The sequence below is a fragment of the Lepidochelys olivacea genome (assembly GCF_965140295.1).
Source record: "Lepidochelys olivacea isolate rLepOli2 genome assembly, chromosome: 24".
In the NCBI taxonomy this organism is placed as follows: domain Eukaryota; kingdom Metazoa; phylum Chordata; order Testudines; family Cheloniidae; genus Lepidochelys; species Lepidochelys olivacea.
In genome coordinates, this window is record NC_140434.1 from 15126853 (window position 1) to 15139020 (window position 12168).

The 12168-nt window shown below is 50.0% G+C and overlaps 1 protein-coding gene across 1 annotated transcript in view; it reads right to left on the reverse strand.

Moving 5' to 3' along the window:
* Nucleotides 1-482: 482 nt before the first annotated feature.
* Nucleotides 483-12168, reverse strand: part of LOC311512559 (trypsin-like) — a 31731-nt gene continuing 20045 nt past the window's right edge. Inside the window, exons 3-7 of the mRNA XM_084613832.1 lie at nucleotides 11129-11215; nucleotides 7588-7744; nucleotides 6620-6873; nucleotides 5666-5802; nucleotides 483-1541 (exon numbers count right to left, since the gene is read on the reverse strand). Of these exons, the coding sequence (XP_084469958.1) occupies nucleotides 1389-1541; nucleotides 5666-5802; nucleotides 6620-6873; nucleotides 7588-7744; nucleotides 11129-11168 (741 nt within the window). The 5' untranslated portion in view covers nucleotides 11169-11215 and the 3' untranslated portion in view covers nucleotides 483-1388. The remainder of the gene's footprint in view (nucleotides 1542-5665; nucleotides 5803-6619; nucleotides 6874-7587; nucleotides 7745-11128; nucleotides 11216-12168) is intronic.

Sequence of the window (12168 nt, forward strand, 5' to 3'; positions counted from 1 at the left end):
TAAAAAAAAAAAAGTGTCCTTTAAAAAAAAAAAAAACCAAAAAAAAACCTCCATGACTTCAAGCAGTCAAAAGAAAAAAATATTTTCTTTTTAAAATCCTAAGGTCTGTGCTTCTGGTTCAGAATGATCCCACCGCGCTGCTATGATGTCAGGGTTCCCTCCCCACTCTGAACTCTAGGGTACAGATGTGGGGACTCGCATGAAAGACCCCCGAAGCTTATTTTTACCAGCTTCGGTTAAAAACTTCCCCAAGGCACAAATCCTTCCTTGTCCTTGGATGAGTACTGCTGCCACCACCAAGTGAGTCAGACAAAGATTCAGGAAAAGGACAAGGACCACTTGGAGTTCCTGTTTCCCGAAAATATTCCCCCAAGCCCCTTCCCCCTCTTTCCTGGGGAGGCTAGAGAATAATCTACCAACCAGATAGGTAAACAAGCACAGGCCAGACCCTGGGGTTTTTAGGACACTAAAAACCAATCCGATTCTTAAAAAACAGAACTTTATTATAAAGAAAAAAAAAGTAAAAGAGACACCTCTGTAAAATCAGGATGGAAGGTAATTTTACAGGGTGATAAGACTTAAAACACAGAGGATTCCCCCCTAGGCAAAACTTCAAAGTTACAAAAAACAGGGATAAACCTCCCTCTTAGCACAGGGAAAATTCACGAGCTAAAACAAAAGATAATTTAACGCATTCCTTGCTATTACTTACTATTTCTGTAATATTAGGTGTATCATTTCAGTAGGAGCTGGATTACTTGCTTGGTCTCTCTCTTTGTCTTGGAGAGAACACACACAGAGCACAAAAACAAAGCCTTTCCCCCCTGGCCCAGATTTGAAAGTATCTTTTTTCCCCATTGGTCTTTCTGGTCAGGTGCCAACTAGGTTAATTGAACTGATTAACCCCTTACAGGTAAGGGGATTCTGCATCTCTGGCCAAGAGGGATTTTATATTACTGCACACATAAAGGTTGTTACCCTTCCCTTTATATTTATAACAGCTCTGTTACAGACTTCCTGTGTGAGCATGAACAAATCACTTAGCTGCTCCATGCCTCAGTTTCCCCAGCTATATAATGGGGAGAATAGCCCTGCTTTGCCTCAAATGGGTGTGTGAGGATAAAGACATTGGCAACTGTGAGGTGCCCAGATGCTGCAGTGAATGGTTACACTTCCAGGGCATGGTGTTACACTAAGAACAAGGCATGAAATAATGTGGAGCTTCTGTGAACTAACCGCTCCCAACAGCAGAGGGCCTTTATTATTTAACATCTGTGCACAGAGCCAGGAGGGACAATCTAGCTAATGTGCCTGCAACGGCACTGTATGGACCCTATGCGGCAGCGCAGGTAGGAGAGGGAGTTGTCGGTGTCCTGAGGAACCAAGGATCAGTTGTTGTTCATGGTCTCGTGGATCCAGCTGACGTATCTACAGACGGTGACGTAGACACCTGGTTTGTTGGACAGTGCGCATGTCTGGCTCCCCCAAGACACAATACCCTGGAATTTCCCATTGCAGACTAGGGGTCCCCCGGAATCTCCCTAGAAGGAGACAAGACAACACTACATCATAGCCAAGAACGACAGGCAAGAATGCACCTCACCAGCAACATTATCGAACCTACAATGCCGTGACAAGAGTTCTCTGCCTTTGTATATGGGTACAGAGCAGAGCGCACCCAAAAAGGGGGTCTTTTCCAGTAGAAACGATCAACGAAAATGATAACAAATTTCACTTTTGCCCACGTCTTCCACCCAACTTTTTGATTTTCTTTGTTGAAAATTCAAATGCCAAAATAGTTTGGCCCCAACTGAAATATTTCAACTCGAAAATGATGTTCGGCTGATGGGAAGCAATATGCAGGGGAAGTCATTTGTAGCACAACGCATTTGACTGGTCTTAGAACACCCAGGACACATATTACATACTCTTAAGCACCACCTATTGGCACCGTTTGCCTTGACGAACTATATGCTAAGGACATTTTCCATAGAGACCACTTTTCGGTGGGAAATTGGGGTTTTGACTAACGTAAATTTTGGTGAAAAGTATCTGCTCGCTGTGAAAATTTGGTGAAAAACTAACTGCCTGAAAACTACTGCAGTTCCATCTGTAAAGAACATAAGAATGGCCAACAGTTCATATAGCCCAGTATCCTTTCTTCTGACAGTGGCTGGTGCCAGATGCTTAAGAGGGAATGAACAGAACAGGGCAATTATTGAGTGAGCCATTCCCTGCTGTCCAGTCCCATCTTCTGGCACTCAGAGGCTGAGGGACACACAGAGCATGGAGTTGCATCCATGACCATCTTGACTAATAGCCACTGATGGACGTATTCTCCATGAACTTCTCCGGAAGTTATCTTTTTTTAACCCAGTTCATTTTTTAGCCTTCACAACATCCCCTGGGGACCAGTTCCACAGGCTGACGGTGCGTTGTGTGAAGAAGTTTTGACTGGTTGTTTTAAACCTGTGATGCTTCATGGAAATTGTACTTTAGGTATCTCACGTTCTCCTCTATAGGTTGGACTACACCACCCATGATGCACCACGGTCTCCCCTCTTGGAGATGGGAGGTGGTGCATCATGGAAGTCCTAGGTTGTGGTGCATGACAGGTGACGTTGTCTGGCTGGGGAGTCCAGCCTATAGAGAACGGGGACATGTGCTGCCTGAACTATAACTCCTATGAAGCATCACAGTGGCCCTTCCAGATTTTTGTTTCTCTGGCATTTGGTTTGTCACCAAAAAATTTAAATGTTTGTGGACAGCAGACGCTTTTCACCATAAGCTTAGTTTAGTCAAAAACCCACTTTCACCGTTTCTGTGGAAAATTTCCAACCAGCCCTAGCAAATAGCTCGTCAAGGCGAAAGGTGCCAATAGGTGGCACTCAAGAGTATGTAACACGTCCTGGGTGTTGTACGACCCACCAAATGGCTCTTCCCTTCAGCAACTTTCATTCTTCTTTGTGGCTGAACAGAGGCCCTGAGGCTTTCAGCAACAGCCAGGAGCAAAATTCCCCTCCCTGCTGTGATGCAAATGCACAGGGTTGCACGTGAATAGCTTCTTCCGAGCCCCATCGGCAGACCCCCAAAGCGATTGCACAGCTAGGGAACGAAAGCATGGGCGGTATCAGTCTTGTCTGCCACTAGATGGAGAACTTCAGGAACAGCGCAGTCCCAAGGGCTCTGCATCTCGGCGGGAAATAGCTCGTTAAAGGTGACGGGGGCACCAGGAACCAATGCAGCAGCCACTAGAGGGGGGCTGCGAGCCATTCTGTGTTCACCTGCACTGTGCATAGTCACTTTCTTCTGACACTGAACAAGGAGCTCTGTTCTAATAAAGGAAATGGTGTTATCCTCGAAAGCTGCTCTGTCTCCCTCTTCTGCTTCATTCCTGATTATGACAATCCCCAGCCCCTCCCACTGACTGGATTCTTGCTACCACTTTAAAACCACAGGCCAATGTTTTTCAAAAATGCCTTTCGTTTAGGTTTCCACTAACTGGCTAGGAAAGAGAGTCCAACGGTTAAGGTGCCAGCTTGGGTTCTGGGAGCCTGGGGTTTAATTCCCTGCCCCCGCCCCTTTCCAAAAAAAAGCACAGTCTAAGCAGACAAAGTCGGGGGGAGGGACTGAGGCAAGGAGAAGGTCACCTGGTGGCAACAGAACCCCGGTGTCCTGATTTCTAATCCAGCACCTTTGTCTAAGTCACTTGATGGCTACTTGCATGGGCGGAGCTTGTGATTTTCCCTTATTCTCCATTATGCAGAGGGGGAAACTGAGGCACAGAGTGGGGAGAAGTGATTTGGCCAAGGTCTCCCAGCAGGATCTGGGAATAGAATGAAGGTGTCCTGACTCCCTGACACACTGATTCTAGCCATGGGAGGAGCGGGCATTTTTATTATACCCCAGGTGGGGAAACTGAGGCACAGAGCAGGGCAGTCACTTGCCACAGCAGGTGGGGCTGGGATTTTCAAACCCAGTTTGAGGGAGTGGGGCGGAGGAAGGAAATGTGGCTGTTCTGCTTCTATTTAAATTTATGGACAGTGGGAAACACAGATCCACAGCGCATACACTCCCCTTCTCTAACGTGCGGACCACGCTGCCGATATGGGGGAAGAACGAGGAGATCCAGGCTTTTCTTGTCATGGGAAGCCTCCCCCCCACTGCCACCGCCGGGACACTCTTGGTGGGGCCAGGTTTATGCATCCTTTCCATTGTCTAAAGCAGAGCACTCAGCAGATTTCAGAGAACTTCTTGTCTTTGCAGCCACAATGGGATCGTTTTTGTGACAGGCTAATCTGGGTTCCTCCAACCCTCCCCTGTCAAGACATGTCTGCCCATTAGCTACTCAGATTCTACTGCAACAATCAGATAAGCAAGTCCCACCCACTATAATTGCACCCACTCACTCCTGCTCTTTATCCTGGGTTCCTGAGAACTCCTGGGCTCACCGCCAGACTTGCCAAACTCTGGTGAGTCTCAGGATATTTAAGGATTTTCTTAAACCCCCAGCTCCCAGAGTCACAGGATCCTGGCTATAATAATTTGGTCTCAGTTTGGTCGTTGTTTTCAGTGCTGATGGCCCGTGATCTACAGGAGGCTAAATGGTCTGGTGATCTCTTCTAGCCTGAACCTCCATGAGTTTATGACTATGGGAGGACAGCTGGGCAAAATTTTTTGCACAAAGCTTTCTTTCGGTTAAAAGCAGCGGTTTGGTGACATGGAAACATTTTGTGACGTCACCTCGATTTCACCAAATTTGTTTCAGATGGACAGAAACTGACCCAACATTTCTGAAACATCAGAATGTGTCGTCTCTCCAGTTTGAAAACCAAATCTGGTAATTTTCCGGCTCACAATGACTTTGCTTTTCACAATTTCCTTTTAAAACTAACCCTAGTTACAAATATTTTTGATGTTCTCAAAATGAAACCTTGCCCTCGACCCGAAGCTATTTTTTCTGACTTTTTGATTGACCAAAAATTATGAAAATTTTCAGATGTGGTTGGAGCAGAAACGAATTTTTTCCCTTCCGGAATGGCCAGAGACCATTATGGCCCTGGTCAGTGTAGGAGAATCTCAGTTCTGATTTAAAAAATAAAGCATCTTTCTAACCCTCTTGGGCTGGAAAAATGTGATCCGTGGAGAGGCTCAATAACCAGACAGCAGAGAACAGGTCAATTCTACAGAGCGATCTGATTGCACAGTAAACGGTGCTCACATAAACATGCATCTTAGTAAAGCTCTAGGCAACCTTGTACATCAAATTTGGTTCAATACAGGAGTATTTGGGTGAAATTTTGCATGCTAGTTGATCTAATCATCCTTCTTAGACATCAGAACTCTGAATTGGGCAGAGTTAAGAGCAAACATACTACAAGGCGGCGTTACGGATGCTCTAGCTCGACCCCTAGATATGGGCTGAATGCAGGAATCCCTGGGGAGGTTTTCCAGCCTGGGCACACTAGGTCGGTAGAATGGTCTGTTCTGGCCTTGAAAACGATGCCTCTATAGAAAACCACTCAAGAATCCATCGGAGTTGGTCTCACCTTCCTCCCATTCTCTCTCCCCGCACTTGGTCCCATTCCTGCACCAGCTGCCCCCAAGGCAGTAGGACCATAAGGCCAGCCCCCCAATCCCACCCTCAGCTCTGCCTTCCCCTCACCTGGCACGAGTCTATTCCCCCTTCCAGCACCCCAGCACAAAGCATGTTCTCGGTGTAGTAGCGAGGGTAGATACTGCGGCACTTTTGCTGGGAGATAATGGAGATGTTGCCACAATGGAGAACAGGTGGAAAGTACACTACAAAAAACAGCAACACAGCACAATGGATGTTTTGTCAGTGGGAAAAAGTCTTAGAGTTAGACCCAGGGCCAGGGTCAATGGACACAGCTCCACGGACACAGGGTTAGATCCAGGGCCGGGGTCAATTGACACACCTAGAACCTCTCTGAGGCACACGTTAACCTTAGATCAACCTTTCAAAAATCGAACTCTTGCTAGTTGGAAAATGGAGAGGGAGTGGAATTTCATCTTTTCCTCAAAGAAATACAGAATCTCCGAACTTTTTTCTGTTTTTCGCCAAATTTTTTCCTTTTTCACCCCCAAAATCTACAACTTTCCACCAGAAAAACCTCTTTGGGTTCTGGCCAAAATCTGTTTTCATTTTTAGTCAAAACCTTTCATTTTTGGCCAAAGTCTTCTCCAATTTCCAACCAAAATGTTTTTGGCAAAAGTTTTTCAGCACTCATTTTTTCAACCACAAATCAAACTTTTCCCAGGAAGCAGCCCCGTGCCATGGAAAATTTCCACTCATCAGCTACCCAATTTTAGGCTGGGGGGGAGATAAAATTTCGATGGCAAATTTCCCAATGGCTCTAAATGGAACCTCAGGAATGATCGATTGCTGAAAAATAAATAAATAAATACATTCCTGGGAAAGTTTTCAGGGGAAACGGCCACAAAAGTTGCTGAGGCAAATAGGGACATGGCAAGAAAGAAGAAGAAATGTGGGGGGATGTTCAAAATTCTAGTAATGTATATTTTTCTCATTTTTCCGACCTGCTGGCTTCTTCCCCCTTGAAGCTAAGACCGCCCCCAAACATTGGTGTTACCGTACATTGAGGGCTTTTTGTTGTTCCCCATCCGGATACCACACATTTCTCCCCCGTGGAGGGGCAACTGGTAGGTAGCTCCAGGGGCTGGACGTTTTTGTTGAAGATCGCCGGGGTGAGCAGTTTGATGAGCATGATGTCATTGTCCTTGCTGGTGGGGTTATACTGGGGGTGGAGGATTGTTTTCTCTGAGAGTCTCAGCTGCTCTGTCCAATCCAGATGCTTGATGTTGTGCTCTCCCAGGCGCACGCTGATGGGGCTGCAGAGAAATGGACACATGTAGAGAAAAGTGTGGGGTGGGGGACGGAGTCTATGGTGGAAACTGGGCACTGGTTGTTGGGCTGGAATCCCTGGGAGAGGTTCTCTGGCCTGGGCTATATAGGAAGCCAAACTGGATGGGTAGAGCATGAATCTATGGAATCCATGAATCTCTGAAAGTGGAGTTAAGGGTGAGCTAGCTCAACCATCCGATATGGGCTGGATGCAGAAATCACTAGGCCTGGCTATGAGGTCAAACACAGAAACAATCCCATGGACACAGAAACGTCCTTTTACAAACACACATATACACAATCATGTATACACTCTTCCCCCCTAAATTTACAGTCACACATGCTCTCCCCAAACACACAAATGCACAGCTGCACTCTCCCAATCACAGTCACACATGCCCCCCACAAACCATTCACAAATGCTCAATCACAATCACACACATACACACTCCCTAACATATTCACAAAATGCACAACCATGCTCTCAGACCCACTCACAATCACACATGCCGTACCCAACACACGCACACACACATGCACAACTGCACTCTCACACCCATTCACAATCAGACATACACTTCCCAAAACACGTACAACCACACCGTCACACCCACTTACAATCACACACCCACTCAGCTACACACAGACCCTCTCCCCGACACCCTCCACCTCACCCGACGCCCCCACAAACCCACACTCACCAATTGACGTGGCAGTGGGCTGCAGTCACCACCCAGTTTCTGGCAATCAAGGTCCCTCCACAGTTGAGCTGGGAGCCCACAAAGAGGGCGGCCTGCCAGGGTACGGAGTGAGGCCTGCAGGGGGCGCCGCCGATGATCCGGTCATTCTGGCCACTCACTGGGAGGCAAAGCAGAAAGGGTCACAACTGGGGAGGGAGGGGAAGTTCTGTCATGCAGCAGCGCCACCCTGCTTTGCCCCAGCTCAGGATCAGGGTCCCCCAGCTCCCTCCTCCTCTTGCTTCAGTGTCTGATTCAAATGTGCCCCAGGTGTAGCCAGTGGAAATTAGAAAACTTCACCAAACTGTGCCCTCGCCGTTAGCCAGCTCAGTCCCCCGGCATTTCTGTCTCTGACCTGACCATCACCGCAGCCCCTGGGCGCCTCCCGCTCTTTAGCCCAGTGACCCTCACCTCCACCTCTGGAAGGCTGGGCAGGGCAATTGTCCCCTTTGTACACTAGGGGATCCAGTAAGAAGAGGGCCTGAAACATCAGACCATGTATCAGAGGCCTGGTATGAGGCCTGAGGATGGAACTAAAGTAGTCAAAACTTTGCTGATGTAAAGGAAAGTTATGTTGTGAGCAAGAGGCAGGCCCCGCTCACAGAATTTGGCAAGTACAGTGCTGATGTTGGAAAAAGACACATTCCTCAGAGGGGCTAAGCACAGGATACTCAGGCAAACACATTCCAGAAGGGTGGTAGCAGAACACCACTCCCCAAACATAACGGGAACACCCTGACCCATCTGAAGGATAAGGTCAGGATGACAACATGATGGATAGAGGTGTTTTGATTGAACCTACAGGTACAAGGAAATAGAGGGCGCTCTAAGACATCAGGGGCAATGGGTGACTTGTCTGTATCGGGGTATAAAGATGCATCTCAGAGGGGGTGTCTTTGGCCAGCCGAGGGGGCAGTGGAAGGTCCTACCACTGACTGAGCTGGTCCATTGTCATGGTCATCCGCGTGCTAGCATAACTGTAGACATTGATCCATGGAGCTAGGCCCATGCTCTGTTGGCAATAACCCCGGCCTGGTGCCTTCGCACCTTAACGATCTTGTGGTCATCAGGTGGTTCGTTTGAGGTCTGCTGTGCCAGCTGTCTGAGCAGGGCTGGGACGGCATATGGAGGGAACACACACACGCAGCCGAACATCTGACGACATTGGTGACCCCAACGTTTTGACCACTACTTTAGTTCAGGCCTCATACCAGGCCTTATGTTTCAGGCCCTCTTCTTACTACACAGGAAACTGGGGCACAGAGCAGCAACGTGACTTAACCGAGGTCACACCACATCTGTGTTGGGGAAGAATCAAAGCCACGACTCCCACATCCCAGGCCTGTGCGCTAACCCCTGGGCCATCCTTCCTGGCTCCTATTTGCAACTGATCTTTAGCAATGAAAATCACCTCGAAGGGGGGACTCCTTATTTGCTTCACAGGCATCTGCTTCAAGTGCAAAGCCATGCTCACCCCGTCTCTCACAAAACCGTGCACACAGACCAGACATTAGTGTACATTTTGACCAGGGAGAATAATTAATCACTGGACCCACTGCCCGAGGATTTTTCGTCACTGACAACTTTTACATCAAGATGGGGCGTTTTACAAAAAGATCGGCCTAGGGATCATTTGGGAGCCGTTTGCAGGCCTGTGTGACACAGGATGCCAACCGAGATGATCACAATGGTCCCATCTGGCCTTGAAAAAACACCCACTGGTGCACACACAAGCCTGCAGATGTGCACACTGAGAAATACACCCTCCCACACACTAGGGTTGCCAACATTCTACTCGCACAAAACCCAACACTCCTGCCCCACCCCTCCTCCAATGCACCAACCCTTCTCCAAGGTGCTGCCCCGCACTCCATCCCCCCCTCCCTCTGTCACTCGCTCTCCCCACCATCACTCAGTGGCTCATTTTCACCAGGCTGGGGCAGGGGCTTGGGGTGCGGGAGGGGGTGAGGGCTCTGGCTGGGGGTGCAGACTCTGGGGTGGGGCTAGGGATGAGGGGTTTGAGGTGCAGGAGGGGGCTCCGGGCTTGGACACAGGGGTTTGGAGAGCAGGAAGGTAATCAAGGCTTGGGCAGGGGGTTGGAGTGTGCGAGGGGGTGAGGACTCTGGCTGGGGGTGTAGATTCAGGTGGGGCTGGGGATGAGGAGTTGGGGTGCAGGAGGGGACTCCAGGTTGGGACCAAGGGGTTTAGAGGGTGGGAGGGGGATCAGGGCTGGGGCAGGGGGTTGGGGCGCGGGAGAAGGGTCAGGGGTGCGGGCTTCCAGCAGCACTTACCTCAAGCAGCTCCTGGAAGCAGCGGCATGCCCCCCTTCCAGCTCCTACATGGCGACATGGCAAGGCGGCGGTGCGCACTGCCCCGTCCACAAGTGCTGCCCCTGCAGCTCCCACAGGCCATGGTTCCTGGCCAATGGGAGCTGCAGAGCCGGCACTTGGGGCGGAGACAACGCATGGAGCCCCCTGGCTGGCCCTATGTAAAGGAACTGGAGGGGGGAACATGCCACTGCTTCCAGGAGCTGCGCAGGGCCACGGGAGGCAGGGAGCCTGCTGTAACCCCACTGTGCCGCTGACCGGACTTTTAACGGCCTGGTCAGCTGCTCTGACCAGAGCTACCAGGGTCCCTTTTCAACTGAGCGTTCCGGTCGAAAACCGGACACCTGGCAACCCTACCCCTCACACGTCCGTGCTCACATAGTCACATTGACAGATTCAAACACAACTGTGCACCGCTGCAGTCCGAAAATACGGTAAGGGCTGTTCTAACGTGGACGGGGATCCATTATTCTCTGTGTCAACCAAGAATGAGAAGGAAACAGCTAAATCTGCATCAAAGGAGGCTGAGGATAGATATTTGGAACAACTTTCTCACCTCTGGAATCGATTTCCAAGGTAGGTTGTGGAAGACCCGTCACTGGAGGTTTTTAAGAACCGGCAAACACCTGTCCGGGCTGGTCTAGATTTACTTGTTCCTGCCACAGCATGGGAGGATGGACTAGATGACCTCTTGAGGTCCCATCCAGCCCCTCATTGCTGTGATTCAATGTGCACCCAGCCCCACACATTTGCATATAAACAACAGCACACCAACAGAATATGCAACACACCCCACCGTGCAGATACACACTCAGTCTTCTTTGCACAGCACTTGCAGATAAAGACTCACACGCACACACAGTCACGTGCTCACACTCGCACATGCTTGCAGATAAACACAATCACGCACGTCCATGTACTCACCGGTTAACACACACACAATCACCCACACATACCCTCACAGAGAAACACACACAGAGATAAAGACAGACAAACACAGGGTTGCACACACATACACACACACACACAGTCGTGCCCAAGCACACAATCGCACACACACTCAGAGACAAACACTCACATGCACACAGGCAGGAACGCACACGAGTGTGCAGATACACACACTGAGAGAGCAGGGCTCATCCCCTCCAGTAGGGGGTCACACACACACACACACCCACCTGCAGTCACCAACAGCAATGTGATGCCCAACTGCTCCATGCCGGTGGGGGCTTCTGGCTCCGGGAAGGCCCCTGTGTGCCAAGGGGCTGGCGGGGAAGGAAAGGGAATCATTACCAGAGAATTGGCCCATAAGAAACTCCCCACTGCAGGCTCCACCCCCTGAGCCCCGCCCATCACCTTTGCTGACCTGCCACCCTCAAGGAATCCCATGCTCTGATTGGTTCCTGCCAGAGCGTCTCAGCGCTGACCAATGGGAAAAGAGTGTGAGGGACGCTATAGGTCTGGTTGACCCCCCCTCCACCCCGAGGCCTGACTGCGTGCATGGCGCCAATGGGCGGCACGCTCCCTTCGTGGGCGTAAACACCAGGGGAGTCACTCCTGATTTACTCCGGGTCAGCGAGGGGGAATTGGCCCCATTGACACCAGTGGAGTCACTCCTACTTTACACCAGCACGAGCAAGAGCAGAATTGGCCCCATTGATGCCAATGGAGTCACTCCTGATTTACACTGGGTGAGTGAGAGGGGAACTGGCCAGCTTGACACAAGTGGAGTCACTCCTGATTTACATCAGGGTGAGTGAAAGGGGAATTGGCCCCATTGATGCCAATGGAGTCACTCCTGATTTACACCGGGTCAGCGAGGGAGGAATCAGCCCCATTGACACCAATGGAGTCACTCCCGATTTACACCAGGGAGAGTGAGAGAGGAATTGGCCAGATTGACGCCACTGGAGTCACTCCTGATTTACTCCAGGTCATCGAGGGGGAATTGGCCCCATTGACACCAGTGGAGTCACTTCTGATTTACTCGGGGTCATCGAGGGGGAATCGGCCCCATTGCCGCCAGTGGAGTCACTCCAATTCGGCCCCGGCGCTCATGCCAGAGGGTGAGAATCCGACACCGAGAAGTGAGTGGCACCCCTGGATGAAAACCCAGCCCCTCCCCCCAAAAACCACATCATCAACACCCTGCGTGTCGTGATCCCACATTTCATTTTCAATCGTAGCTCAAACATGCCCTGACAGGTCAGAAAGAGGC